Below are 26,844 nucleotides of genomic sequence, written 5' to 3' on the forward strand. Positions count from 1 at the left end.
TCATTGAGGCCCACGGCGCACCGAAAGGCCCAAGCCAAAGTGAGACCCAACAAGACGGGCAACAGCTTCGAGCCTCGCCGACGCCTCACACGTGATGGGCGGAAAGAGCAGTTCTGCAGCGCGCTCTTGGCGCACGGCAACGCAACCCGCATCGTGGCTTTGCTTAGGCTCAACGGCGGCTTACTCTCCCTTACTCTGAGGCTACGGCTCACAACGAAAGGGGGCCATGTAAACCTCAAACTCCACGATCTTCGCCACATCTGCGGACGGCGATCCTTCCAAGCCTCGTATCCAGGTGGGCGGCACAAGTCCAAAGCCTGTTGGATCGAAAATCCCCGATTCCCGCTGATGCGGCTGGGGAGGCCCGCGTATCTCGCATTTACTTACTTACCCCTGACAAGGCTTACCGGAGACCATGAAGAATGCGGTCGGTCGTTTTGTCTCCAATGAGCCTGGTCTGGGACTCCACCGTCGCCGTCCTGAAGTTGCCAAGAGCCTTTTGCAGCTTGCAACGCCGATTCATCTTCCCGAACAAAAGTCGCCAAGGCTGCCCAGACTATGACATCCAACTAGTGTAGAAACATGACTGGGAAAGCTTCTTTGGCTGTTTGTCGCAGAGCCAAACATGTCGAACATAGTCCGTCACTAATGAATTGTCAAACTTCTGGGCAAAAGATTTTGTTGAAAGAATGAATCATGGATTATACGCAAGATGCCCCAAAGTCTAATCCAGCCACTTTGAAAATTTGAACCATGCCAAAAATCATTTCATCATCGTCACATTTCACTCCATCCTGACCAACGATTAAAGGCTATCTGTTACTTCCATTCTAACTCCCCTCGATCGGTGAGGAGGGGGGATCATCCTCGGGGGCTCTAGAGTACATCCTTTTTTAAAACAACTTCCTGCCTAACCTAGAACGCCGATGCAGACTGCAGATCCCACCACTTGCTCTCTTCCTCCTCGTCGCCCCCTTTCATGATGAGCACCAAGCTTACTGCTTGTCGCGAAGGTGACGGGGCACCCACTTGCCAGCGCCGCCCGATGGCTTGAGCGGCTCGACCGGCTGCGCGGGGGAGCCGGTGCGCTCAGGGCGACCGTTCTCACCGCGTCCAGAGCCGGCGCGGTTGAGGGGCGCACCACCAGAAGCGGTGCGGGACGGAGGCGGCGCGGTGCTGCTGCTGTCGCCACCGCCGCCAGCGGCCTTGGCGGCCTCACGCTCACGCCAGCTGGGCTTGTTGCCGGCGAGGTTGAGGCGCGGCGGGCCAGCGCTGGGGCGGTCGCCGGAGTCGGCACGCTCAGCACGCTCGGGGCGCTCGGAGCGTTCAGGGCGCTCGGAGCGCTCCACGGGAGGTCCACGAGCCGGGGGTGCGGAATCCGCCGGAGCAGAAGACTTGTTCGCCTCACGCTCGCGCCACTTGCCGGCTCCGGGGAGGTTGAGCGGGCGACGACCCTCGGAGGAAGGTTCGACGGGGCCGCGCTCGGGAACACGGGACGGGGGTGCAGCGCGCTGGGATTCTCTCTCGGCCTTGCGACGGGCCAGAGCCTCCTCCTCGCGTCTCGCCTGGAGCGCGGCCTTCTCGAGACCCTCCTGGCGCTCCTGCTCGCGCTGCTCCTTGAGGCGCTGCATCTCAGCGCGCTTGGCCTCGGCGCGTCTCTCCTGCTCCTCCTTCTCGCGGGCGGCACGCTCCTCGGCCTCGCGGAGGGCCCTCTCCTTCTCCTCGCGCTCGCGCTTCTCGCGGAGCTTGCGCTCGCGGTACTCCTTCTTGCGGGCGGCGATCTGCTTCTCGAGCTCCCTCTCGGCATCCCTGCGACGCTTCTCGAACTCGTCCTTGCGGCGGTCGTGAAGGTTGTTGCGGAATGAAGTGTACTCGGGCACCAGGCGGCTGAGACGGTGCTTCAACTCGACGCTCTCCTTGTGCTTCTCCTCGGACTCCTTGAGGGTTTGCTTCTTGACGGCCTCGTAGGTCGCGCGGTCCTTCTCGATCTGCTTCTGGTAGTCCTCGCCCAACTTCTTAGACTCCTCCTTACGGAATGCACGCTCCAAGTGGTCGATACGCTTCCAGACGATGCGGAGCTTCTCGTTGACATCGTTCTTCTCGCGCTTGAGCTGCTCCAGCTTGATGGCGTGGATGGCGCTGGAGTCGAGGTTGTCCAGGTTCTCAAGGTCCAGGTCAATAACCTTGGGACCGATCTTGAGGTCGGCAATCTGCTTCTTGAGCTCCTCCTTGCGAACACGGTCACGCTCGGCCTTCATGCGCTTCTCCTCACGCTCCTTCTGCTCGGCGGCGAGGCGCTTGTCCTCTGCCTCCTGGAGCAGTTGGTCACGAAGGCGCTTCTGGCGGGCATTCTCTCTCTCCTTTCGAGCCTGAACCTCGGAGGCCTCCTCCTTGCGCTTCTGGATGACCTCCTTTCTCGCAAGAATGGCGTGGTGCTCCTGCTCAGCTCCGGCCTTAGCCCGGACAAGAGCAGCTTCCCTGGCAGCGACGAGAGACTGGTTGTAGGTGGGGTCGACGTAGAAGCAGGTAGTGTGGAGGGACTTGACGAGACGAGTGAGTTGAGAACGAACAATCTCCGAAGGAGTGCTCTGCAGGCGCTGGACGGAGCTACCGTCGGCCTCGGCGGAACCGGCGGAAGAGCCGGCGTGAGCAGCCTTGGCAGAAGAGAAGACGTCGTTGTCGAAGCTGAGAACGCCGGTGGCGTGGTCCATACGGATGGCCAGGTCACCCTTCTTGTTGCCGTTCATGATGAACTTCTCAATGGTGCCGCGGGTAACCTGGAAGGGCTCGGGGAACTCGGCCAGGCGCTCAACGAAGCTGAGGTCGACGGTCTCGTACACTTGCGAGAGCTGCTGGAAGAGTCTGGTAAGGATGACCTGCTGGAGAGGCAGGATGTACTTCTCCATCTCAGCGTCGGCGCCGATCTTGGTTAGAATGGGAGAGATCTTCTGGCAAATTGACAGAGGGTGGAAGTCGACCTCGAGGATGTTGTAGAGGTCGCGGATCTCGGGACGAGCGCGCTTCAGCAGGCCCTTGGCGTGGGCATCGCGGAAGAGACCGGCACGGGTAGGGGCCTGAGACATACCCAGAAGGTGGGTAAGGCGGGCGTTCTTGTTCTTCCTCGACTCGTCAAAGTCAACCATGGCACCGCGAGAGCGGGTGGTGCTGATGACGGGGATGGCCAAGGCGGACAATAACACGAAGGAGGCGGCCTTCTCGAGGTCGGCATCGGTGGCAGACGGGCTGTCGGCCTTCTTGCTCTGACCAGTAGAGACCAGGGCAGCGGACTGACGTAGGAGGGTGTAGTAACGGGACCAGGCGGCAGCGTGGAAGAGGTAGTTCTCGCCGACGAGGAAGATACGGGTAAGCTTCTCATAGTAGTTGGCCATCATGATGTGCTTGGGAGGGCGCTTGCTGAGGTTGAGGAGGGTGTGGATATCCTCAACGGAGCGGAAAGCCTCCTGCCAGAGCTCGAGCTCAACGGCAACGTTCAGCTGCTGGAAACGAGTCTCCAGGTGACGCTGCAGGGTGTCGGGGTCGCTCAAGTTGATGGCGTGCATCTGCGTGGAGTACTTGGCGGCGGTCTGGACGTGGTTGCGGAGCAGCTCGCAAAGTCTGCGGAACTCGGTCTTACGAGTGTACTTCAAGCAGAAGTCGAAGGCCTGCATGGCCGTGCTCTGGTAGAGGACCTCGAGGCGGGCATTGTTGCGGAGGATGTCGAGGACGGTACGGTAAGCCTCCCAGAGGAACTTGAGCCACGGGGTGACGATGGCACGGTCGGTACGGTCGCGGGACTGCTCGCCGGAGACGGTGGCGAGGAGGATGGATTCCGGGGTTTCGCTGGCCTCCAAATCGTCGACGTTGGCGGTGGAAGTGGTAGCGTCGATGGTGGACTGGACCTCGTCGGCCTTTTGCTGGGCGGCGGTGACCTTCTCGGCGGCGAGCTCGATGAACTTCTTGAGAACCAGCTGTATATGCCCTTTGTTAGCAATCGTTTTCTCCGGCACACAAGTTATCTCCGACGACGTGGCGACGTACCTCGATCGTTGCGACGTTGGTGTTCTGGCTGATGTTCTTGTACTGGTACAGGGCATCCTTGGCCAGCTTTCCCTTCTTCTGCTCGACGGAGAGCTCGACCAACAGGAGCATCACGGGCTCCAGCGACGCGATGGGAACATTTCGGCTTCTCTTGGAGGTGATGTGCTCGTGGAGGAGGGTCAGGGCGGCCGGTGCCTGCTTGACGCCGATGAGCTCGTGAGCCCGCTTCAGGACATTCTCGGGCTTTTGGTGAGGCGGAGGAGGCTATAGAGAACCATCAGTATTGTTGCCCCAAATAGTCGATCGCACAGCAAGACGCCGGCTTGTGATGGAATTAAGAGAGGGGTAGCGTCAAAATGGGCGGGAAATTTTAGGCTGCGGGCGGGCTGGAACACATGGATAGGCGGGACTCACCATGATGGGCAACCTCCTCTGCGGGTAACAGATATTCTCGAGGAGATGTCTATTTAGAGAGTTGCAACGCAAGCCGTGTGGGTGCGAGCGAGATATCGACTTGGCTGTCGCTGCGATGGCGTTGCGGAAGAGTCGATTCACACGAGAATTTTCAAATTTCCTGTGTGGCCGCTATGCGAGTTTCTGAGGGGCTCTGCGTCCGTGCACGGCTGCGAAACGGACGGTCACGTGATGTTGAAGATTATGTCAGCTGCCGGTCCAGCCTGCCGACCTACCTTCATTTTAGGTGTCTTATCCTGGCCTCAAGGCTGTCTGCGGTCCTCCGTTGCACCTTGAAGAAAGACAGCGGGTGACCTCATCAAGAGACCGCCTAATTTTCCCTTGCTAGAGCGACTGCTATTACTACCGTTGTTTCTCTACTACTGTCGTTCTTGATCAAAGTAATTAACTGCACGGAAAATGTAGCCGCAAAAACAAGGGAAAATTAGGCGGTCTCCTCATCAATAGACTGGCACCCTACCTGAGAAAAACCTTCCGCCATCCCATAATCACTGAGCAAATGGATGATGCAACATCGATGGAGGTTAGATCGTGGGTCCAGTGACGGGGTCTTTGAGGTCGCCGAAGTAAAGTTTGAGAAAAGTCCATTTCTAGTGAATCATGCGCAAAGGTAGCACTTCTGGGCAAAACTCTCCCGCCCACTTCCCATCTGACAAGCAACGAGGTAGGTGTCTGTGTCACTGCGATCGCAGCCCGATTTGCCAGCCTTGCCAGTGTGTGATCCAACAGTTCGATGAAGTTAATCACCCAACACCATCACAAGGCGCGGCTTATTCCCGCCCCCCCACACCGTTGCCTGACGTGACCTCCGAGTTTAATCGTTGACTTCACACATCGATGATCTCGGTAGAGCGCCGGTCGTTGGTGGGTTCGTATTCGATCATACCTCCTGGCAGGGGGGCTTGTGCAGCAGCATTAGGTATCGCAGTGCTGGAACGATCAAGGGGAGGGTGCAATTTTGTTTCCCCGGACGGCCAAGCCAAGGCTGGCTGGATGGGGTATTTGATGGTGGTTGTATCCGAACGAGTACAAGACGGACCAAAGGGCCGATAGAAGGGAACGGCATGTCTGACATGCTTATTCCCGATATAGAGCATCTGGGCATTGCGCCATTCACCACTCAGCTGGGCCGTCGGCACTCCCCCGTTCTTTGTCTTTGGCGCGGTGAAAGGTTAGCAGCGAGGCCGAAAGCAGCGTGGGTGAGTTCGATCGGACGTGTTGATGAGAATCACGGCTGACATCGATTGATACCCCGAGGCCTGTACGTGTACGGGGCGAACCCCCTCGCCCCCCCCCCCCCGCAGATAGCAACGGCATGTGTTGGATTCGGCAGCGAGGCGAGCCGGAGGCAGAAATCCGCAAGATGGATATCAATTCAGTAAAGTCGGCAGTGCAGGGTCAAAGTCAGATATGGCTGCCGGGTCTCGGTAGCAGTAGTGCAGAGTCTGTGTCCGTTGCAAAGTGAGAAGGGAGACTTCGCCACAGATGATGATGTGATGAGTGCCGTTCTGGCGTTGTAGTTCGTCCGCGGTCGCCCGCGCCGTCATTGAAGAACCAACAAGAAGTGCTTCAAGTTGGAAGAGGTATCGCGTCTTGCGATGCTTGTACGCGATACTCGGGCTGTTAAACGGGGTGCTGGCCTGCTAGGCGGAAACCCAATTTTGGAGATTGCCCGCTCCGGCCAACTTCCAGCCAATCCCGCCAGAGTTGGGCCAACACCGGATGAGTCCGTGCGGCACCCGTCTCGTGCTGGGCGAGGGACAATTTGGGAGAAGAGAGACCAGACCCCGGTCCAGTCAAGCGAACACCCCCGCCGGCTCGAGAAAGGGACATGACCAATGTGCCCCGTCCACCCTGGTCTGGGTCGTCTGAGGTGCGAGCCACTGCACCTGCACCTCATCTCGGGGCATCTGCACAATTGCAGCGCACACTGCCGCACCTCACCTCAGTTACTTCGTAGAGTGGGCACCGCTGTGCCAGTCGGCACCAGCTGCTATCGGTCTCGCATCCGCCTCGCTCCTCTTCTCTCTCGCGCGCGGTGCGGTACGGAGCGCGCTGCGGTACGGAGCGCGCTGCTTGCTTCAATGGTGCACCTGGTGGCCCGAGCGTAAGGTAACCTTGGAGTCCAGGACCTTTCCTTTCACGTTAGGGGAACCTTCCCACGGCTCCGCAATCCAATCCAAACCCAGCGCCCCTAGTACCAAGCACGACTGAGAGACGCAGGTGCAATCCCAATTCCGCTCTCTCCCCCTGCCCATTATTTTTTTCTGTCGGTACCACCCAGTGTCGCTTCCCACCTCACCTTAGTAAAGTAGTACCTGGCACCTTGCCTTGACCCTTTTACCAAGCAAGCAAAGCACCAGACAGAGAGCGACTACCAGAAGACAGACACCTTCCCTTTCCCTTTCCCTCCCCCGTCCCGTCCACACGTACGTCCGTCCGTCCTCTCCTTTGCCTTTTACTGCCTTTTTTTTGCTTTCCCAAATCCAAATCCTCTCTATCCGAGCAACCATCCTACCTTCGTACCCAAAACCTCGACACCCGTAATCCCCCCCAAATCCAATCCACCCCCCGACGCTCTTTCCTTTGTCGATTCGCTTCGATCGAAACCGGCCTTGATCATTCTGTCTCAATCCCTCCTTCCCGTCCTCCTCCTCTCCCATCTGCCCCCGCGGCATCACACCTGTGAGTTTTCGCCCCCGTCTTTGTCCATTTATTCCCCCCTTCTCCCGCCCCGAACGAAGACGCTCGTTCCACGGGGTGGTGGGAAAACGCGGCAAACACCGCCAAAGCGGAGTCTAAGGAGGGAAACTCTAATCAAACTGACACGATATGTTCGCTCACCAGAAACGTTCTTCTCACAACAACACCACCACCGCCGCCGCCAGCACCTCTACCTCACCAACTGCAGCCGTCGCCGCCACAGCCGAGTCATCGACATCTCGCCAGCGGCAGGACCAGGACGACAAACCCCGTACCGACGACACCAAATCGCGACGACAACCCGCTGCCGCTGTCGCTTCATCTTCCAAAGCGACTCCCAGTGCCAGTGCAAGCGCCGCTCCCGTCGCTGTCGCCGAGTCGTCTTCCGTTCCTTCGTCGTCCAAGTCTCCAGCCCCCCGATCCGCCACCACGATGCCTGCCTACACCTCCCGCGATGTTGGCGACCCGTCGCAGATCAAGAAGAACAAGCAGTCGATGGCCGATCTCAAGCTGCGCCGATTGACGGAACTCAACAACCGCTTGCGCGAGGATCTCGAGAGGGAACGTATTCCGGTTAGCAATGCTTCTAAGAGGTAGGTCTTTTTATTCAACCAATTGATCGTCGATGGCTCCGGATGATCACGCCATCGCGACCATCGCGAATTCATCACTAATTATCAAATAGCATCATTGCCTACTGCAACAGCACGAGAGACTACATGGTTCCTTCGGTCTGGGGCGCTGTCCCCCGTGGCGAGGATCCCTACGCACCACAACAAAGCGGCGGATGCTGTATCGTGATGTAAAAAAACCACAAAAGCAACGGAAGTCATGGGTAGCGACGTCGTTTTTAATCGGATCAATCGAGATGCTCCGATTGGATTGTCATTTTTATTTTACGCGTGGAATACCAGACCCCCGAAAGCCATCGGGCAATGCAGCACAAACCTCCCGGAAACAGCGAGCAACCCATCCCGAAACACCGAAAAGACGATGTTGTTTGTTTTTAATCGCGGTCATGGAATCATCGGAAACCATCAAAAGTCCTAGACTAGCGCGGAGTCGATGAGGAAACGAAAAACACAAAAGGTTCCCCAGGATTGGGAAAAGACGACAAAGGGTTCCCGGACGTTTGCCAGCCAAGAGGGAAAAAATGGATACCTTGTTCTTGGACGGATTCCAGAAAAAAGTCAAAAGGCAACGGACGACGACGACAACAATTACGGGTCAGTAATATCTGGGAACGGCGAGTGAGGGTGCGAGGGAGACGGGGAGGCGACTCGAGATGAGAGAAGAGAGGCAATGGCCCCCGCTACGATAATGCTTCTATGCTGTTCTTTTTTCTATTATCATCGGGGAGGAAGGCGGTGGTTGTCTGGGAGGCAAGGCTTTAATTGGCGGACAGCTCTTCAGCATGTAATAATTCTCTTGATGTCCTGTACTCTTTTTTCCTTCTTCGGATCTGTCTGCTCCCCCTTTTCCCACTATATCCCGCACCGAGTGTGTGAATAGCTTCTTTCAATCAATGCCTTGTCTCCATGAAACTTGCTGTATCACTTGATACCAATTGTGTCGAAACGTTTCGCGTCTACGATGCATCTAAGCTGACACGACAGGTGCAAGCTTCAGCCTCTTGGGCGGAATAGGGTTCCACAGCCTCGCAAAAGGGCAAACCACCAAAACAGACAGTGCAATGTGCATTGCGCGCCGTGGAGCCACGAAATCACCCGCATCTGCTGTGGTTCCATATCAGGTCATTTCGGCCAACCAATGGCTACATTGGCGGACCGGGGTCGGTGAGGGCGGTCGGCCCTGGATTGAACCACTTTCGTGACCAGAGTCCCTTCCGATTTCCATCATCGGCGCAGGCCTCTCGGGGGACAGAGGAGTCTCAAAACCAAGATTCGATCGAGGACGGCACAGCACCAACACAGGTCTTGTTGGCTCTGTGTCGTCTTCGTGTCCAGGGGTGGTGGTGTTGGTGATGGTGGTCCCGATGGCCTGGGAATGGGAAGGACGGCGAGAGACATCAGGCCATCCATCAGGCGCGGCGCTGAAGAAGCAAATCTAACGGTGGGGGAAGCACCTCCGTACACACAGACTTTCCATCGTACTGCTGCGGCTGGAAGTGTGTGTGTGTTCTCTATTCTTGTGCAAGATCTTTCTTCAAACCACCAAACCCAGGTCAGAGGGCCATCTGAGACATATGCAGCATCCCTTTTTGCTGTTGAGTTCGCCAGGACCTGCGACTTGTGGACGGGCAACGGCAGGAGGGAGGCCAGGCCAGCAGCAGGAGGAGGAGCAGCGATTGGAGCCTCAGCAGGGCAGAAGGGGGGACGCCGGACGGGGGGAGGAGCCGGAGGAGTGAAGCAACGCGCTGGGAAAGGGCTGGTTGGTGCTGACCTGCTGGGATGGAGACGGTAAGAGGTCCATTTCATTTCCCTAGGGGTCACATCGGAGCAGGCCTGGTTCAACTCATCTTGCCCTGCTCGGCCGGGGGAATCTACGGCCTTTGCCACTATTGGATGCCGACCTAATTCCCTCCTGTCAATCATCAATATCTCATTCAATCACTTTACAGCCTTCCCATTATTTCATCTTTCATACTTCCTTTCCCTTTTTGCGGCATCATGCCTCCTGGTCCTCTGCGGGAAAGGGTTGACGGGAGGCGCTTTGTCGTCGTCCCTCAGCCAGACCAAGAAGAGACCAAGACCCGTTTATTCGAACCCATTCGCAGACCGTCTCCTCCACCCACGCTAGGGAAGAGAGAACGGCACTTTACTGCGTACGGCGCATTTGCTTTTCCTCTTACTTCTTGGCCCGCCGAGCTGCGTGCTCTCTGCATCGCGGCTGGCGTGCTTGCTGCTTGCCCAGTGGTAGTGGTGCTTGCGGCGGGCGGCGCTGGAGGACCACCATTCATCGCACCCGCAACCGCACCCCCCGACGACGACGACTCAGCGAGCGCTGTCCATCCAGTCCCGGGTCATTCCCAATGGCAGCGCGACCTTGCGTTGCAGCAAGACTCCACCGGTACCTGAATTGCTGCCGGGTTTTCCTGCAAGGCGTCGGAGCGACGGAGCCACCTCCTGCCACAAGCTTCACAATTGTTCTCCTCTTTCCTGGGGGGCCCCCTCTCCCCCTTCTGCAATGGCACTCCCGTCACCCCGGTCGCTTTGTCAGGTGGACAAGGTTTCCATTGTGGGCAAACACACACCCAAGCCAAGCACGACCACCACCGCTTTGGCCCCCTCCACTGCCCCCCCCCCCCCCCCAACAAAAGCGCCGTTTTTTTGCCCGTTTCCTGCCAGGCCTGCAGATGGTGGCCAGGTGTTTGCCAGTCGCATCGCCGAGCACATTATGCACTTGACGGGGTTGGCTCCCTGAGGTGTTTCCCAATTTTACCCTCCGCCGGGTCTCCGCATCCGCCGGCGTCGGCCACTTTTCCCTCTTTGTCAGCCAGCTGCCAGGCCCGGACGCAAGCCACAATCCAATCCCTCCAGATGAGCTGCTGGCCACAGCTCCCATCCAAATTGTGGCGTCCTGGTCTAGAGCTGGGAGCACTGACACGACTGGGTTTCCCCCCACCCCGCTTCCCGCGTCGTGTTGACTACGCCGCCCGATGACGCAGGATGAACCGACTGTTCCTTAGTCTGTTCTCTTCTCATCTTGCTTGCACACCTTGATTTGGCCTAGGCCCGAACCGAGCATCCGAACGGTGACGATCTACGGGTTTCCGATAGCTCAAGCCCCTGCTGGACGTTCACTCACTGCCTAGGACGTGTGTTCCTCTATTGAACCAAGTTGCATTGCATTCTGGAGCCCTTCTGCTTCAAGTTGATTCCCCCGCATCATTTTAGTCGCAAACTGCCGTCACTGAGGTATCCAAAACTGAGGACTAGCAAACGACAAGCAAGACCTTCGAATCTGCGCCACTTCTACTCATATCCCCTCTGCATCAGCCTCTACCAACATGGCTGAAGTCAACTCATCAACAACGGCAACACCATACCCCCTGCCCCGCGTAGCCATCCAGTTCTGCACCCAGTGTAAGTGGATGCTTCGCGCGGCATATGTACGTCCTCCCAACCTGCCTTTCTCACGCTACACCTACCTCGCTTGCCCTGACCCTGGGCCGCAATACAAGCAACCGCCCGTCCTACAGTACCTACCTGACATTTCCTAACCCAATGACCTCATCCCCTCTTGGCCGCCCCCCGTCTCACAGCCTCAACATCAAACGTCATCCCGTATGTCTGAACAATCATACTAACCTCACCACCCCTCCCCCGCCAGTTCGCCCAAGAGCTCCTCTCAACATTCTCAAACTCGCTCGGCGAAGTGGCCCTCCAACCCTCAACAGGCGGCACCTTCACCGTAACTCTAACCCACCAACCCCCGGGCGCCGCGACGACCTCCTCCACGATCCTCTGGGACCGCAAGACGGAGGGCGGCTTCCCCGAGACCAAGGAGCTGAAGCGCCGCCTGCGCGACTTCATCGAGCCGGACAGGGACCTCGGACACGTCGACCGGAAGCATAGCAAAGCTCCTGCCGCCGCCGCCGCGGAGCCTTCTTCTACCACGATGGCCAAAGACCAGGAGGGCAGCAGCAGCAACAGCCTGCCCTCCGCCGCGGACGTGATTCCCCACCTCAAGAAGCACCCCGCAAACGCGAACAAGACCGCAGACACGAGCGACAAGAGCCCCTTTAACGACGCAGCAAAGGCCGCCATCGCCGCCGCGGGCGCGAACAAGGGACAGCAGGCCAAGGCAGAGGTCTCGCCCCCGGGCAAGCTACAGCTTCAGAAGAAACAGGACGATGCGAAGGAAGCCTGCGAGGACTGTGCCTGAGGCCCAACCGAGATCGATAGGCCTGGGTAGCTTGCGGTGTCCACGGGGAGGAGGGCTAGACACGTCAGCTTGGCGCCGCGTACCTGACGGGACCATCCGCCTGTGAGGTCACCAGCGAGTGGACGACGTTTGCGCATTCCTCTTGCCCTGTTGGCTGGTGGTTGTTGATCCGTCGTTGCATGGAGAGCCTCAGGAATGTGGACTCCCGCGCTAGGAAGGATGGACCAGGCTATGATCGTCGACGGGAACGTCTCTGGCGGCTCCCGTTGTTTAATTGGACCATGAGGATCCATGCCGGATACACCTAGCTAGCTTGCCGATGAGCAACTTGATATCCTATACCCAAACATCATTACGAGGAACAAGCAACTTCACCAAGAATCAAAAAGTTCGAATAGTATAAGGCTTTTGTTTTTCTCATTGCAGTCATAAAGCCGCCGCAGCATCCTTATCCGTTGTCCACGAAGACGTGACCGCGCCGGGTCGACCAGTCCAAGCGTATGCCTCGCGTGTTTGTGTGTGTGTACAGAGCAGACCGCTAACCCGGGCCAGGACGCCAGACACCTCATTCCCAAGATCGTGCCAAGCGGCGATCCCCTGAATGAGGTCTCGGTACCAACCCCGCTAGCAGACTAGAGACCTCTCCGAAGAACAGTGAAAATCGAAACGAAAAAAAGGAAGGGAAGAAGAAAAATACAAGCAAAAGAGAGAAAACCCAGCCCCCAACTCTGTTGCCCAGCCGGGGCGACGCTTCCACGTCTTGCCTCGTCCACGACCGAGAATGCCGACTCCACAAGCTTGGCCCCTGGTTCACGAGGTGAAAAGTCCTACAACGTGCCACAGTGTTCTGGATTGAGACATGGCTTCAGGAGTGAGTGCGCTGCAACGATCTCCAGTCTGAGACCGGGTACGACTGTCTGGAGCCGCGAGAACACAGGTGGAGTTTCAATGTCACATCGGTCCCGTGATGGCAGCCCTTGCCAACTGGCATGCATTTGTTTGGCAAATTGGCCGTCCAACATAAGGTGAAAATGGATGACGAAGCCAAAATGAAATCGAGGCGGTGACGAGGCGTCGATTTCGAGCTCTCCCATGCAGCGTCGCGTGCAAATCACTTGTTCACGAGACCCTGTATGGTTCATGTCCATAAGGGGGCCGCACGGAGAAACGCGAACCGGTATGGAAACCATTGCAAATTCCAGTTGTTTTTGTGTTTTATCTTCAGCTACCAGACAGCCGTAATCGTGAACAGTTGCGCGGGTTGTAGTCGGATGGGTGGACTCGGGAAGACTCGGACAGGTTGAAGAGTTGACGGAGGTAGACCCTGAGAGGGTCCAAGAAAGTGGGAGGACGGTGTGCGGGGGCGAGACCCGCATCGATGGGCGAAGAGATCGTTCGGTCGAGATGGACGTGGAGGCAATTAACGACGGCCGAACCTAGAAGCATGTGTGTTGGAATAAACTCTTGATATCACTTGGAAGCGGACTTCCAGGGAGATGTGACTGGTCGGCTGTTGCCTCCGAGACCACCGGGGACGTACTTTTGTTTCTTCTCAGCGGGTTTCAGGATCTGGTGTCATGATATGTCAGCAACCTCGGCCACGCAGTACAGACATGGACACACTCACCTGGAACGAGCAAAGCAGGCTCTCGTCTACGCTCATCATGGCTCCAGCATTGTCGAACTCTCCGCAGTAGTTGGGTGCGCTGAACAAGGTAACAAGTTGGCGCTTGGAGAAGAATTCGTAGCCGTCCTCGACGACCTGATGGGCACGGCAGATCAGGTCCATGTCGTGCTTCTGCAAGAAGCGGGAAACAACGTCCGGACCAAAGGTGAAGGAAACACCTCTGTCGTTTTCGCTCCAGCCAGTGATATCTTTGTCTGGGTCAGACCACAGAAGATCGCAAAGAAGACCGCAGTCGGGGATCTGCGAAAATGAAATGTCAATAATCTGTAAAAATCGAACGAGAATCCAAGACTTGGCCTGGAATGAAAGTTAATACATACGTCAGTGGGTCGCATGACGCGGCGAATCTGCTCCATGGAGTTCAGGTCAGGGCTGAGACCACCGTGCATAGTGAAGATCTTCTCGTCGATAATAGCGGCGATGGGAAGGCAGTTGAAGCAGTCGGTGAAGGTCTTCCACAGCTTAATGTTGTATCTGCGCTTGCACTCGTCGTAGAAGCCATAGATACGGTTGATGGAGGCGCACTCGTGGTTGCCACGGAGGATGAAGAAGTTCTCGGGATACTTGATCTTGTAGGCAAGCAGCAAGCAGATGGTCTCGAGAGACTGCTTGCCTCGGTCCACGTAGTCGCCAAGGAACAGGTAGTTGGCCTCAGGAGGGAAACCGCCATATTCAAAGAGACGCAGCAAGTCGTAATATTGTCCGTGGATATCGCCGCAGATCTGAATGAGGGGTCGGCGTCAGCAGGTCTGTGCTACTCGGGGAAAACAAAGCGAGGGGAGTGACGCAGCCAATACGAGTCAAGCGCTGGTTGCTTACCTTGATAGGAGCCTCAAGCTCGAGAAGGATGGGCTGAGAGATGAAAATCTCACGAGCCTTGGTGCACAGGTAGCGGATCTCAGCCTCAAGAAGCTGGACCTGCTTGCCAGGGCGGCTTCCCCGAACCTCGAGGAGACGGTCGATTATCGAGTCAAGGTCGACCTCATGTTGGTCCGCCATCTTTTATCCTCACCAGCCAGAAAGATGGCCCGCTGTTACCGAGAGAAGATTTCGCGTGTGCGGCAAGTGTACCAAGAGTGTACCCTTTTTTTTGGTTTTTTTTTGGTTTTTCTTTCCGCGGCGGCCGTAGATAATGGTGCCCTTGTTACGGGAATGATGCACTTCTCGGGGCTGGTTTGATGACGCGAAATTAGTATTTGACGCGATGGGACAGGCGTTTGTTGTGGATGTGGTGCGAAGCGCCCAGAAGTAGCGGGTGATGTGGTGAGCAGGCTCGCGAGGGGAAGTAGGGAAGGTATGGGGCGAAAAGACTTACGGCGAAGTGATCTCAGCTCTTGGGTAGCCTCTCTTCCTGTCGGAAAGAAAGCGGCGGCGAGAGGGCGGATTGTGATCAATCTGCGCAGGCCTCTGTCGCGTGGTAGGGTGTCTCGTCGTCGATGAGAAAATTTTCGTCTTCCCTTTGGGGGGGATCTAGTTCGCCTGGGTATGGGAGGGAGTCGCCGCAGAGAGGGCCGTCGCTGTTGATAGCTTCGCTTCTTTCAGCAGGAGCCGAGAAAAAACGGACGTCAGCGGAGGTAGGAGTCGCGTGAAAGAATAATCGTCGATGTTTTTGATGATGCTCGAGAGATGGAAATCTCTGGATCGCGTTGTCGTCTTGTTTAGACGTATCGTCGCCGTTGGGTCAAAAGGTGGCCTCGTGGGGGAAAAAAGAGGCTTTTGGGGGGGGAGGAGAGGTGAGGGTGGGTTTGAGGGGAGGATTTTCGTGTTTTGTGTTGGGCGCGGGCTGCTCGGTCGGAAAGGCAGGCAAAAAAAAAAAAAAGCAGCGGGAGAGCAGACTCAGCAGAGCAGCGGCAGCGGCAGCGGCAGCAGCACGGGTGGCAGTGGCAGTGGCAGTGAGTGGGCGGGCGGGCAGGAAGAGAGGAGATGGAGGGATCGCTCTTTTCTCTGCGCTGGGCTGGCTCTGGCTGGCTGCGTGAGGGGGGCCGTCGCTTCGTACTACAGGGGGTGGTTTGTTAAAGAGGGATAGTGCTATGGGCACTATGCGATCGCCGGCTGCTGATTGTGCACGTATATTATGGACTCGGGTGCTGGGCAGAACCGAAGGAAAAACACACAACAACCCAAAGATGGAGATTCGGGTGAGGCAGAGACGATGTGCTCGATTCACTCGAGTATGCTGCGCGTATGGCAGAAACGGATGCAGGATGAGAAAGGCAGATGGACGAGGGTTTCTCTGGTGACAGGGGTGGAAAAGAGGCCGAGAAAATGTCAGGGATGATGAAGAGAGAGAGAGAGGACCGAAAAAAATGAAGGGAGATCTGAAGGACCAAAAAAATTGGGGTCAGTGAGCGGTCGAGACTTTTTTTCTTTTTTCCCCGTCTCTCTCTCTGTGTTGAGTCTGCCTGCCTCTCTTACCTAGTTGCTCATGGTTTCCCGGGTCCTGCAACGGATGGTTGCGACCAGCTACGGCTACTGCTAAGGTACGACGCTGCCGCTTCGGCGGTTCTGGTGCGTGTCGAGTTTCCTCGCCCTGAGGTGAATGCGCGTCGAGTGTGTATTCTCGCTGGCGGGTGTAATTGGTAGTCTCCAGCGTGTCGTGGTGTTGTGTAAGGCAGTGGAGGCAGGCATGGCGCGGTAGGTAGTGGACACAGATGTACCTACCTCCTACGCAGGCGGCAGCAACTGTGATGTTGATGGCGTGCAGCTACCTTCCTACCTACTTGCAAGAGAGGCAGGCGCCCGTTTTTTCTCAGCACGCCGACGCCATTCTACCTGGCAAGCGGCAGCAATCTACAAATAGGTAGGTAGGTACGTACGGCAAGCTAAGTAGGTAGCAAGAGTCATGTTGGGCAGGCACCCGACGTCCATTCACTCGACGACGAAGACCTCTCCATCCATAACTTACCTACATGAGGTAGTACACCCAGCATGGCATTTTGTTGTCGTGTGCAGTGCTTCGCGGTCCCGGCAGCAAGGGTCAACCATAGGGAGCCACAGGGGCTTTCAGCGAGCCTGAAAGCTTTAAGGTGAGGCGACTAGAGATGGATGGACGGTACATTGCACGCGTTGATACCCCAAGCAAGGGTGTCTTCTTCCAGAACTTATTGCTTGCTGGAGGGCAGCCGGGTGGACAGTCCCTCGCAGCCCTGAGAGCACCTACCTACCAGGTAGTGTACTGTGTCCCTGGCAGATGCCCAGATGAAAAAGCCCACTGGAGGTCAAGGCCGGGCCCGCTGGAGCTAAGGTAGAGCTGGAATTGGAGCTGTTGCTAAAAAAGTCTCCCGCGTACCGCATTCCACAACCCATACCTTGCCTTACCCAAGATACGGGCTTAGTGCACCAAGCAGTCGCCTTAGTCCTCGACCCCATGAACTCAGCCTCCCCCTTCCATTACCCATCACCCTGACACTCCGAATCTCTGGCTGCTTTCCGGGTCCCCTCCCCCTTGGCAGCATGAGCAGCACGGGTCCGAGTCCCACTCTCCCGTCGGGCTCTTGTTCATGTCCACGATGACCATGCCCCCCGGGCTGCCATGTTTCTCCCATTTCCTGTCGCTCCCTCTCCCTGCCCATTCGGGCAGAAACACCCAAATTCATGGTCCCTGCAACATGAACTTGGGCTCTCGGGCTGAGAATCTTAGATGAGTTTCCCGTCCGTCCGAGTCGAGTCCGCGTTTGTGTATCCGTATTCCGTGAAGCCCCGGCGCAATGCGGCCGCCCTTGCCTTGCCTGCTCACTCACTCACCTCGGTTGTGAAGGAGATTTTATACATCCTGTCAATAACAACAAGTAAAGTTGAATCATGGGATTCTGATTCAACAACTGCTTCTCAAGTCCATCACCCCTTCCCTCACGTACGCATTCCCTGCGCAGCCAAATTCTATCTCTGGCACAGGCGCTCGGTTGGGGGATTGTTAAGCTTTGCCTTTCACACATCTTGGCACTGACTGTGTTGGATCTTTCCTTGCCAAACCTGATTCCCGCCTTTGGTCATTGGTGCTTCTTTCCCCGGGTGCAGTGCACCTTTCTTTTATTTCATGGACGTGACTGCCATCTGGCTCGACGAAAAAGCAAAGACAGGACAGCAAACAACCCAAACATATATTTTCCACCGTGGACTTCGGTATCATAGCTTCGGCATTTACGCCTTGCGAACCTGCAACCTCTGCGACAATGAGCCGGCCTGCCAGACGAGGCCGAGAACTAGCAGCGATCAACCTTTTGCAGCTCCAGCCAGTTGTTTCCATGACACCGTCCGACGGCCCTCGCAAACGATCCCGTCCTTGCAGCGTTCCGCCACTCCTCGGCATCTCCCTTCCACGTCCCCGTCTCTGTTCGCAACCAGATCCCGAGTGTCACATCTCAGCTATAACACCATGATCATCAGGGTCCCACCCCGAATTGGCCTCTCAAGAACCCTTTCTCGGATGGTCTGCTTTGTTACCCGCACCAGAGACAGCCCTCCCTGAGACCACACCGCATTCATCTGAAGCCTTCCCCAACATGTTGACCCAAAGTCAAGGTTTTCTGGCCTCACTGGAAAGTCAATCAGCCCGTCGTCGCACGCTACAGCAGCTGTGTACGCTTTTGCATCGCCTTCTACAAATCCCACGGCCTTCCGGCACGGAACATGCAGAAGACGCAGTCCCATAGATGTGTCAGGGACATGCAGAGCTTCCCCCGTGTCACACTCCAGTACGCAGCTGCCGTCCATCGCGCTGTGTTTAAGAAAGCAATTGACAGCATGCCCACTGTGGACAACTACACAAAGCCCGAACGCTCCGTCTGCTCTTCCATCCCACTGCCTAAACGACGCCAAGAAAATTCTCCTAGGCTCCCCGCGTGGCACGGCCATCTTGGAGTGAGACTCAGTATCTGGGGCAGATCAGCTGAGTCAATAACAAGCCGTGTCGATGCAAGACACTCTTTTCCTTTTGCTTCACACACTCACGCACCCGTCACCCCCTTCCGCCTTTTTGCTCCGTATAGCACTTCCCAAGAGCAGAGAAGATGTCGCCGAGCAAGACTGCCATGGCCCAACTCATGACTCTGCGAAGAAACTTTGGCAGCTTGGGGCCACTGGTGGACAAGACGCGTCAGACGTACAACTACACATGGGAGAAAAAAAACCAAGCCACCGTGTTCAGGCAAGGCGAGCCTTTTGATGAAACGACAACTCGAGGCAAATCCTTCGGTATCCAGGCTGGATAAGCCTGTCGGTTTTCCAACCAACTATCAAGCACACCAAGCAGGATTCTTGATCGGACGGGCCCGTCACCCGGCTAAGATAGGTCAACCCACCACTTCCGCTTCACCGGCTCGACGCCTATTTGTTCTCTCGTCCAGTAAGCACCCGGTCTCTAACCATAGGCTGCGGGCGACAGCCACGGCACCTAAGGTTTGGGCGACCAAGACGTGAAGCGGTCAGGGCGATGATTTGCACGGGCGCTCTGGAGAGTCATCACCCGAAATTCCTAGACTTGAAATTTCCCAGTCAGAAGAGGCGCAGAACCACGCTGCCTTACAAATACTTCACCTGATCCTTCACGTCGCTCGGGACGTCCCATCCCATGCCCCCCCCCCCTCTCAAGCAATACGCCGTACACAATCGAAGCGACCAGATGGACCTCACCCGCACGACCGACGCAGAATGGCAGAGAAGATGACAGACTCCGCCAGGTGTGGATAGGAACGGTCGTGAGGGCGGCGGGGAGGCGTGTATGCCACAGTAGATGGAGGCCGGCTACGTCAGTCTACCAAAAGCATGCGTATGTCTGCCTGCCAGTCTGCCTGCACCAAGGACGACCGACGTACAACATGGACGGAGAGTGCGTCAGGGCCATGTCGTGCAGCGCGGTTTCCTTGCTATCCTCTCACCGTACCGACTGACTGAGTGCCTGACTCTGCCCCGCGGCCGGCACCGAAGTGGCTCTCGGGTCTGGGCCTACCCCTCCATCTGAATGCTGTCATGGCAGTGGAGAGCCGGCCGCTACCAGCCGACAAAGGAGGGCGAGCTGAGGGGACACTGGACGTGGATGGTGGTGGTCCAGGCAGTCCTCAGGCAATCCGCTGTCCAATTGGCGCCGGGCCTTGGAGATCGGGCGGAGTCTGATTTTCTGCCCCAGCAATCTCACCCCACCGCTCCGCTTCATCCCGGCCCATTCAATGACGACCATTCGACGGACACAACCCAGGTAATGCCGCTTTTTCGATGCTCCCATTCTCCAGCAGAAAACGAATTCCAATCCCCCATCTTCCAGGCAAGACGTCACATGACTGCCCCGCGACGTCCGATCCCACACTCAACATCCAGTCCTGCGGTGGACATTGGTTCAAGACTCCAAAGTCCAAAGCCACCACCACCACCACCACTTGCCCACCTCAACTCACCGGCTGTGTGCACCTTCATCTCTCCCCTCCCGCTCCCCCCACGACACATCCTGAGCGACGTGGCAGCGAACCCTTAGTGCTCCCCCCCTCCTCCCCAGTTCTCCTCCATATCGACGTGTGCCCAGGCAGCGATGCCCACCCTCCCATTAAGCCTTTCCGTTGAGGTATTGCGGGCGATGCGTGCTCAGCTGATCGAGTTGCCGGTAGACTTTTTGAGGTCCCCCATTTTCTGATTCGTCGCCTGTTGACTCCCCCATAATGTCGCAGAGAGTAAACTCACCGCTGTGCTTACTGTGGTAGGGCAGGGTGATCAGCTCGCCAGCGGCTCTGCAAGTGGACGATACTTTCTGCATTTCTTCGGCGGGTTAAGCTTGCAGAAGTGCACGTTGGAGGCCGCTCGTGACATGTTGTAGTGCTTGTGTGATTCGCGGGAAAGTAACCATTTGCAAAGTTCAGGAACTTTGGGGCTCAGTAACCCAGGCACCATGGGCGAACAGACCTCTCCAGATGATGAAAACGGTTTTGCTATTCAGGCGGATACCTCTGGCTATGATGACAGGACAATGGCAAAGTAACAAGCACGACGATGATGAGCATATACTACGTAATGGCAAGGGGGACAAAGGAATAATAATTAGAATAGCTTCTACGAAGTCGTCCGCCCGCGAGCAAAACCCAATAAAAGCCTCGGCATCCCAAGACTCGGATCGTATGCATATACGGAGGTCACGATGGCTTGCACCGGAATTAGGTGCGTGTCGCAATGCAAGGCAGGCAGACACCAGAGACTCAATAGACATTGTCGAACAAATCGAGAAAAATGTTCCTTGACTTTCTTTCTCTCTCCCACGTTCAACTACCTTAGTATATATCGCGCGCAGAAGAAAAACGAAGGCCACTTGCATTTGTCTCATACCACAGGAACTCAACTCAAGACACGTCAAAATCAGTCAAAAGAAGCAATCAAGCAGAAAAAAAGTCGCATCGTCGTTCCCGATGTTGGGTCTCGTGATTAGAAATATAAACACTGGTTGCCCACATCCAGCCGAACCCTCAGAACGCCAGTCGGAAAAGAAACCCATGGGTAGTGGTGTGTGTGTTTGTGTGTCTCGTTGCGTAGTGGATGTAATGCGGCTAATCTTTTGATCTCTTTGGCCAAAAAATAAGACCCAGGCCCAACGTCAAAAGATCTTGTGTGCTCTCTCTCCTCCCCCCACCATTTCTAGACGCCTCAAGCCCAGCAAAAAAAAAAAAGATGCCAAGTTGTCATGTTGAGAAAAGAAGACTAGGGGACGCTATAGAGACGCGTGGGTAGTTAAAGGATAAGGGTGAATAGTAAAAGGAAAAGCTGCTGGAAGAGACGCCGGGGCGCCAGATAGAATGGGCGGGTAATCGTGACGGTCGGGGGAGAAAAGGGGAGGAAATAAACCAGGTAGGTATACAAATACAATTTCGTAAAAACACAGCTTCGTCACTCGCGTACAATCCCGCTCTCTCGTCCGCAACAGAGAGTGGGAAGGAAAAATGTGGTTCAACGCCTTCTGGACGACCGGGCGCTCGTGCGCTTGCGCACCTTGCTGCTGGACTTGGCTTTGCTGACGATCGTATCGGCGGTGATCTCGCCAGGGACGGTCGGCGAAGCAGTGATAGTGCTGTCCTCGACGTCAAAAGCGAGACCCTCAAGCTCTTGTTCGTCCATGTCCGTCAAGTCCTCACTAAGACTGCGGAGAGCTTCGCGGCCAGCCCACTGCTCTTCAACAATGGTAGTACCCTTCGGCTTGAACTCCTTGAAGTACCATGGCACGCCGCCCTCGGAGAGCGGGTCTGTCGACTCGTTGCCGAGACTGCCGTTGGACTGCGGTGGTGTCGGGGGCGCGGGTTGTGATGGCCTAGCGATGGAGACGTAGCCGTTGGTTTCTGGGGGTGTGTCGGATGGTGGCGGGACAATCGTTGGCACGATGGTCTCCGGTTTGTCTGCCGCCTTTCCGTTACCCTCATGACCTGCTACTGATGAGTTGGATGAGTGCACGTCGTTTGGCTTTTCCAGAGTCGACGTGTTGACTTCGATATTGCCCTCATCGTCGTCTTCGCCTTCAGCATCTACATCAATCTCATCATCGTCTGGAGGTCTCATGATGTCTTCTTCCTCCTTGGCCTTCGCAACGCTCTCTTCACTAGCCACTGTGATCTGCAGATCTTCTGGCTCCTGCTGCGTTTGTTCAGGTCCAGGCTCAGGCTTAAGTTCCGCTGCTGGTACCGATTCGTCGGCAGCGTCCACCATAATGGTGTCCTGGCTAGGTTCTGTGCTCTCTTCTGCGCGCGAGACAGTAATTGATGGCTGACGGAACTCGATACTGGCTTCCAACATGCCCTCAAGTTCTTTCGTCAAGGTGTCCAGTGGTTTGTGTGTGATATCAGCTTCCGTCCTGAGGGCCGCCTCCAGCCGTGGCTGCACATCCTTCAGTATTCGTTTTCCAAGCGCCTTCCTTTGCCTTGGATCATGGAAGTTCTGTTTCACGGGCGAAAGTGGTTCCTCCTCGAGGGCAGGAGGTTCGGTGTTGATGCCCACGTTGATCACTTCACACAGGTCGTGTGTGAACACCAATGTGTTGGTGTAGAAGCGCTGCTCCAGTTTGTCCTGGAGTTCCAACAAACCTTCCTTGAAAATATTCTTGTCGAGACTGCATTCTTGGTTAGTAAGAGATTCCACGGTGGCCTCGGATTGCACTTACAACATGGCTCTCTCGACCACAGGAACAAGCTGCTTCGCAATCGGAAAGTAGCAAGTATCCACAAATTCTTGCTCGAGCTCTGCCGCCTCGAGCTTCTCTTGCTCCCTCTGCACGACGTTCTCTGAAAGAGTCTTGAGTTCCCAAAGGTCCTTTAGCAATGTCTCGGCGAATTCGATTCGCCTGGCAAGCCTGGTCTTGCCCGAAGGTCCCATCTGTGCAAAGTTCCGTCTCGTCAGCTCCATTGACGAGAATGTCTCCATCTGCAATTGCAGACGCTTGAGCAAGGCAGCGCCACGACGAGCTTCGCGCTTCAGTGTCCAGTAGCGGCAAGCTTCGCTTACGAAATCTTTGCGCTTGCGGAAGGGGAATCTCGACAGCGCTTGCTCGACAATATCAAAGACCGCTTGAGGGATGATGGGTGCACCCGATGGCAGCTTCCAAATCTGCTTCGCAGGTTGCCCCTTCTTCTTGTCCCCTCCAGCAACGTAGGACGCGAATTTGGCGCCAGTCATTTGGCTCTCGTCTGGGGGATGCTCCGTCAATGCATGACGATGGTTGGCAGCCAGAGTATGAGCTGCTGCCTGACTGTCCGCCCATATCCGTCCCTTCATGGCTCGCTTGTAGAACTTCTTAGCTTCCCGCGCTGCCTGTGCGACTCCGTTGTCTTTGGTATAATCAGGGGGGCAGTGCTTGTCGCAGAATGCCTTGAGGACCATGCTGTTATCAAGAACCGCAAGAGCTCCGTGACTGTTTTTCATCTTAAGAAAAAGTCGTGACCGCCTGGCGCATGTGACGTGAAACGCTTGGTAGCAAGATTTGTTACTGCATTGTATGCAAGCACCCATCTTCTGATTGCATATGTAGCAATTCAACTTCCAGCGCGTCTTTGGCACCTTTTCCACATCCATGACAGGTTCCATGAAGGTGGCGTTGCCTAAGGACACCTCTGGAATCCACATGGCGCAAAGCAGGTGAGCCCATTTACTAGAGTTAGTCTGCTTGAAAGCACCGTCGGTGTTGGGACAAAATATGCAAGTCTATACACGGATTAGCGTCTTTGCAATTCTCGAGAGCGGAAAATATGACTGACCGGAACACCGCGCCCAATAAGCTGGCACTTCCGACATAACCATTGTCCCTCGGGAATGAAGGGTACGCCGTAGCATTCTTGGTGAACCGCAAGGTCGCATCCATCGCAGAACACAATGGCATTGGTGTTTTCGCAGTCACCATCGTCGCATATCGCACACTTGCTATCCTGCTCTTCTCCGACTTGAGGCTCGCCATTAACGGCCGCAGCTGAACTAGAGCGCGGACGATGCGTCTGCGGAGGTTTTGGGTTAGGTTTCGGTATTCGCTTTTCCAAGGCGTGCCACTCCTTCTCAATCTTGGTGATGGCAATCTCAAATACTTCGCGGGTAATGATCTCGAGGTCTTGAGCCTTGCGATGGTCTCGGTTGTACACCTCGAGCCACTGGTCATCTTGTTCGTCCATGTCGTATTCAACACGGCCAACATTGGTGCCACCAGTCGGGATGACTTCGCCATCGGGCTTGATTGCCGACTGCTCGTCTTCTTCCAGATTTGGTTCTGCGGCCTTGATGAGCCTGCCATCGGGGCGAATGTATCGATCGGTTTCTTGGTAGCCAACATTCATCATCGACTTGTCGACGTAGCGCGCCTGGCCAAAGCTCTTGCTTTCAAATTGTTCGACCTGGTCTGATCTTCGGTATGAGGGCGCCTTCAAGTCTAGGCGCTCCTTCGGTGTTTGGTTCCGGATCGGGAGGACTTGCGGTACCTTCGGGGTCGACACTGGCGCCAAGTCTCGGCTGAGAAACGACACGGATTCGCGAGGCGGCCTGGTTCGTCGTTTCTGCGGAGTTTCGGCCCCATTGGCGAGCGCGAAGTATGGGTTCGTTTGCGGAGCTGGGGTATTGCCTGTCGAAGCTGGGTTCATCTCCTTCAAGGGCGTGCTGGATCCGTTCATCGGGGTAGAGGGCCGGGCAATACTCGAGGTGCCGGGAGGCGACTTTACGACTGGTAGAGGCAGGCCATCAACCTCCTCGGAGCGAAAGACCATAAAGGTGGCATCAATATCGAGCTTTGGGTGGAACTCCTCCCAGCCTCGCTCCTCTCGGGGCTTGTATCCCTCGTTCTCGGCAACGGCGGCGGCAACGGCAGCCGCAGAGCTGAATTCCATCTCGTCTCGATCGGCGGCGGTTCGTATTCTGGCACTTCGCTCTCTTCTAGGGACCAGTGCGGATACGCTGCGCGGCTCCCTTGGCTGTCTTCGCACTGTGATGGGTGTTTCGGTTCCATCGTCATCGATGAAACGACCACCGCCGCCGGCGCCGCCAGGAATGTATCGCCTCCTTTTGGGTGGTGGTTCGGTCATGGGGACTGCGGATGGAGTGGTGAGCTCGCGCGAAGGTCGGCTGGAGGAAGCTGCGGGGGAAGCGCCGAGCTCGCGCGCAATGCGAGCAGCGTTGGTGGTTCCGGGGGGTCTTCCTCTTTTTCTACCAGTAGGTGGACGGCGCGGAGTAGAAGGTTTCGGCGCCATCTCTTGCGATTCTTATCCCTTGTTTTGGATCGATTTCGATGGCTCGCGGAGGGGAAGTGTGTCGAGAATCACCGCGTCAGGAGGTGGCGCGCGGAGTGGTTTTGCGGCTGAAGGAAGGGGCGGGGCATTGGCGAAACGGTTCCGCGCACGATTCTCCGGCACGCAACAGGGTTACAGTGCGGTCAATAAGGTGATGCTGAGGTGAGATCGAGTTTGAAAAATCATCAGGAGAGGAGGTGACGTCGAACTGGCGGCTCAGAGTTACTCCTGCGAAAAACAGAGAACGCGTGAAGTTGAAACGCACGGACCCGACAGCCATTGTTAGCCGCAGGGGGCATGCGCCATTAGTCATCCGCGGGTATCAGACAAGGGCCGCTGTTAGTGGTTGGGGTTTGCTTCACCCTTTGGGGGGCAGCCGCACCCGCATCCACCTCCGCACTAGCACTTGCTTTTGCCCATCGTGATTGGCCTGCTGGCCGACACTTTATCAGATTGACTTGATCCTGGGCGGGCCACTGTTCCTGGTCCCGTCGCTCCAAACCCGGCGCAGCCACTCTGCCTTCACAGTCTTTTCGACGCTTTACACCAAGGACCATCCCATCGCCTCCAATTCCTCGGCGCTGGCTCCGCCAGAGTCAGTGCGACAATTCGTCGTTCATCTCGCCTCGACCGGCTCGTCATTCACCTAACCCATGTATCGCTGCGATCGGCCGTCGCAACCATTGCTGCAGCTGCTTGGTAGTAGTTACTTGCCTACCTATGCAAGTGTATTCGAGCGCATCTCACCACAACACATTTCCGAAAACAGCACTCTGTTCTGCGACGCTCACGCTCACGGTTAACAAGACACCAGTTAATGTCGAACGTATATATGAAAAGAGTCCCATCTCCGTCTTGTTCATCAACATCCAAGTCAAGACTAGACCGTCGCATAAGCTGTCGAGATCCAATTCAATACTCTACAGCTCTGCGACCCAATCAAATGTGCGGCGCATGCCGGCGCATACTCCTCCCTCACGAGCGCCCTCATTCTTCAAAGTTGCGACCGACGTTGATGTCACCGCATCTTTAGCTACCCCGGGATCCCTCCCCACAATTCCGGGTCCCTTCCCGAGGCGGCCAAGCGGCGGCCAATGTGCCTTGCCGCCCCTCCTCGATCGGCCACCGCTAACCCACCACCACATGGCCTCCCTGTTTGACACACGCCGTTATTCAGGGTCCGACGTCAGCTCGGTATTGTCTTGTCACAAAGCTCTGATTGAATTGGCTTTGGCAGATCTCGCAGGCGACACTCACTCCCCCAGTCCGCCGCCCCTCGGACATTTTATTCGTGATCAGCCGGATTTCAACCTTAAACTCAGCCCTCGACCGGATTCCGTCAACACGGTGTTTCCGCACACCGCTACTTGGGCT

At 56.2% G+C, this 26,844-nt stretch overlaps 5 protein-coding genes across 5 annotated transcripts; 2 read left to right on the forward strand and 3 right to left on the reverse strand.

The window, feature by feature from the left end:
- Positions 1 to 995: 995 nt before the first annotated feature.
- On the reverse strand, positions 996 to 4,455 carry TIF32 (Eukaryotic translation initiation factor 3 subunit A; the record flags this gene model as incomplete). The annotated part of the gene is made up of 3 exons (XM_037322071.1): positions 996 to 3,968; positions 4,039 to 4,302; positions 4,453 to 4,455. The coding sequence occupies 3 exons, from the start codon at positions 4,453 to 4,455 to the stop codon at positions 996 to 998; spliced, it is 3,240 nt and encodes a 1,079-aa protein (XP_037179026.1).
- A 2,889-nt stretch (positions 4,456 to 7,344) lies between these two features.
- gng-1 (Guanine nucleotide-binding protein subunit gamma) lies at positions 7,345 to 8,021 on the forward strand (the record flags this gene model as incomplete). Its single annotated transcript, XM_037322072.1, has 2 exons — positions 7,345 to 7,808; positions 7,901 to 8,021. 2 exons carry the CDS (start codon positions 7,345 to 7,347, stop codon positions 8,019 to 8,021), a joined length of 585 nt encoding a protein of 194 aa, XP_037179025.1.
- A 3,164-nt stretch (positions 8,022 to 11,185) lies between these two features.
- CGCA056_v006824 (uncharacterized protein) lies at positions 11,186 to 12,063 on the forward strand (the record flags this gene model as incomplete). The annotated part of the gene is made up of 2 exons (XM_037322073.1): positions 11,186 to 11,287; positions 11,509 to 12,063. 2 exons carry the CDS (start codon positions 11,186 to 11,188, stop codon positions 12,061 to 12,063), a joined length of 657 nt encoding a protein of 218 aa, XP_037179024.1.
- Positions 12,064 to 13,533: 1,470 nt separating this feature from the next.
- bimG (Serine/threonine-protein phosphatase PP1) lies at positions 13,534 to 14,749 on the reverse strand (the record flags this gene model as incomplete). The annotated part of the gene is made up of 4 exons (XM_037322074.1): positions 13,534 to 13,632; positions 13,691 to 13,990; positions 14,071 to 14,472; positions 14,570 to 14,749. The coding sequence occupies 4 exons, from the start codon at positions 14,747 to 14,749 to the stop codon at positions 13,534 to 13,536; spliced, it is 981 nt and encodes a 326-aa protein (XP_037179023.1).
- A 6,921-nt stretch (positions 14,750 to 21,670) lies between these two features.
- On the reverse strand, positions 21,671 to 25,431 carry NTO1 (NuA3 HAT complex component NTO1; the record flags this gene model as incomplete). The annotated part of the gene is made up of 3 exons (XM_037322075.1): positions 21,671 to 22,820; positions 22,872 to 23,908; positions 23,962 to 25,431. The coding sequence occupies 3 exons, from the start codon at positions 25,429 to 25,431 to the stop codon at positions 21,671 to 21,673; spliced, it is 3,657 nt and encodes a 1,218-aa protein (XP_037180073.1).
- Between the last annotated feature and the right edge of the window lie 1,413 nt (positions 25,432 to 26,844).

This window comes from Colletotrichum aenigma (genome assembly GCF_013390185.1).
Source record: "Colletotrichum aenigma strain Cg56 chromosome Unknown KSG_Cg56_contig04, whole genome shotgun sequence".
NCBI lineage: Eukaryota > Fungi > Ascomycota > Sordariomycetes > Glomerellales > Glomerellaceae > Colletotrichum > Colletotrichum aenigma.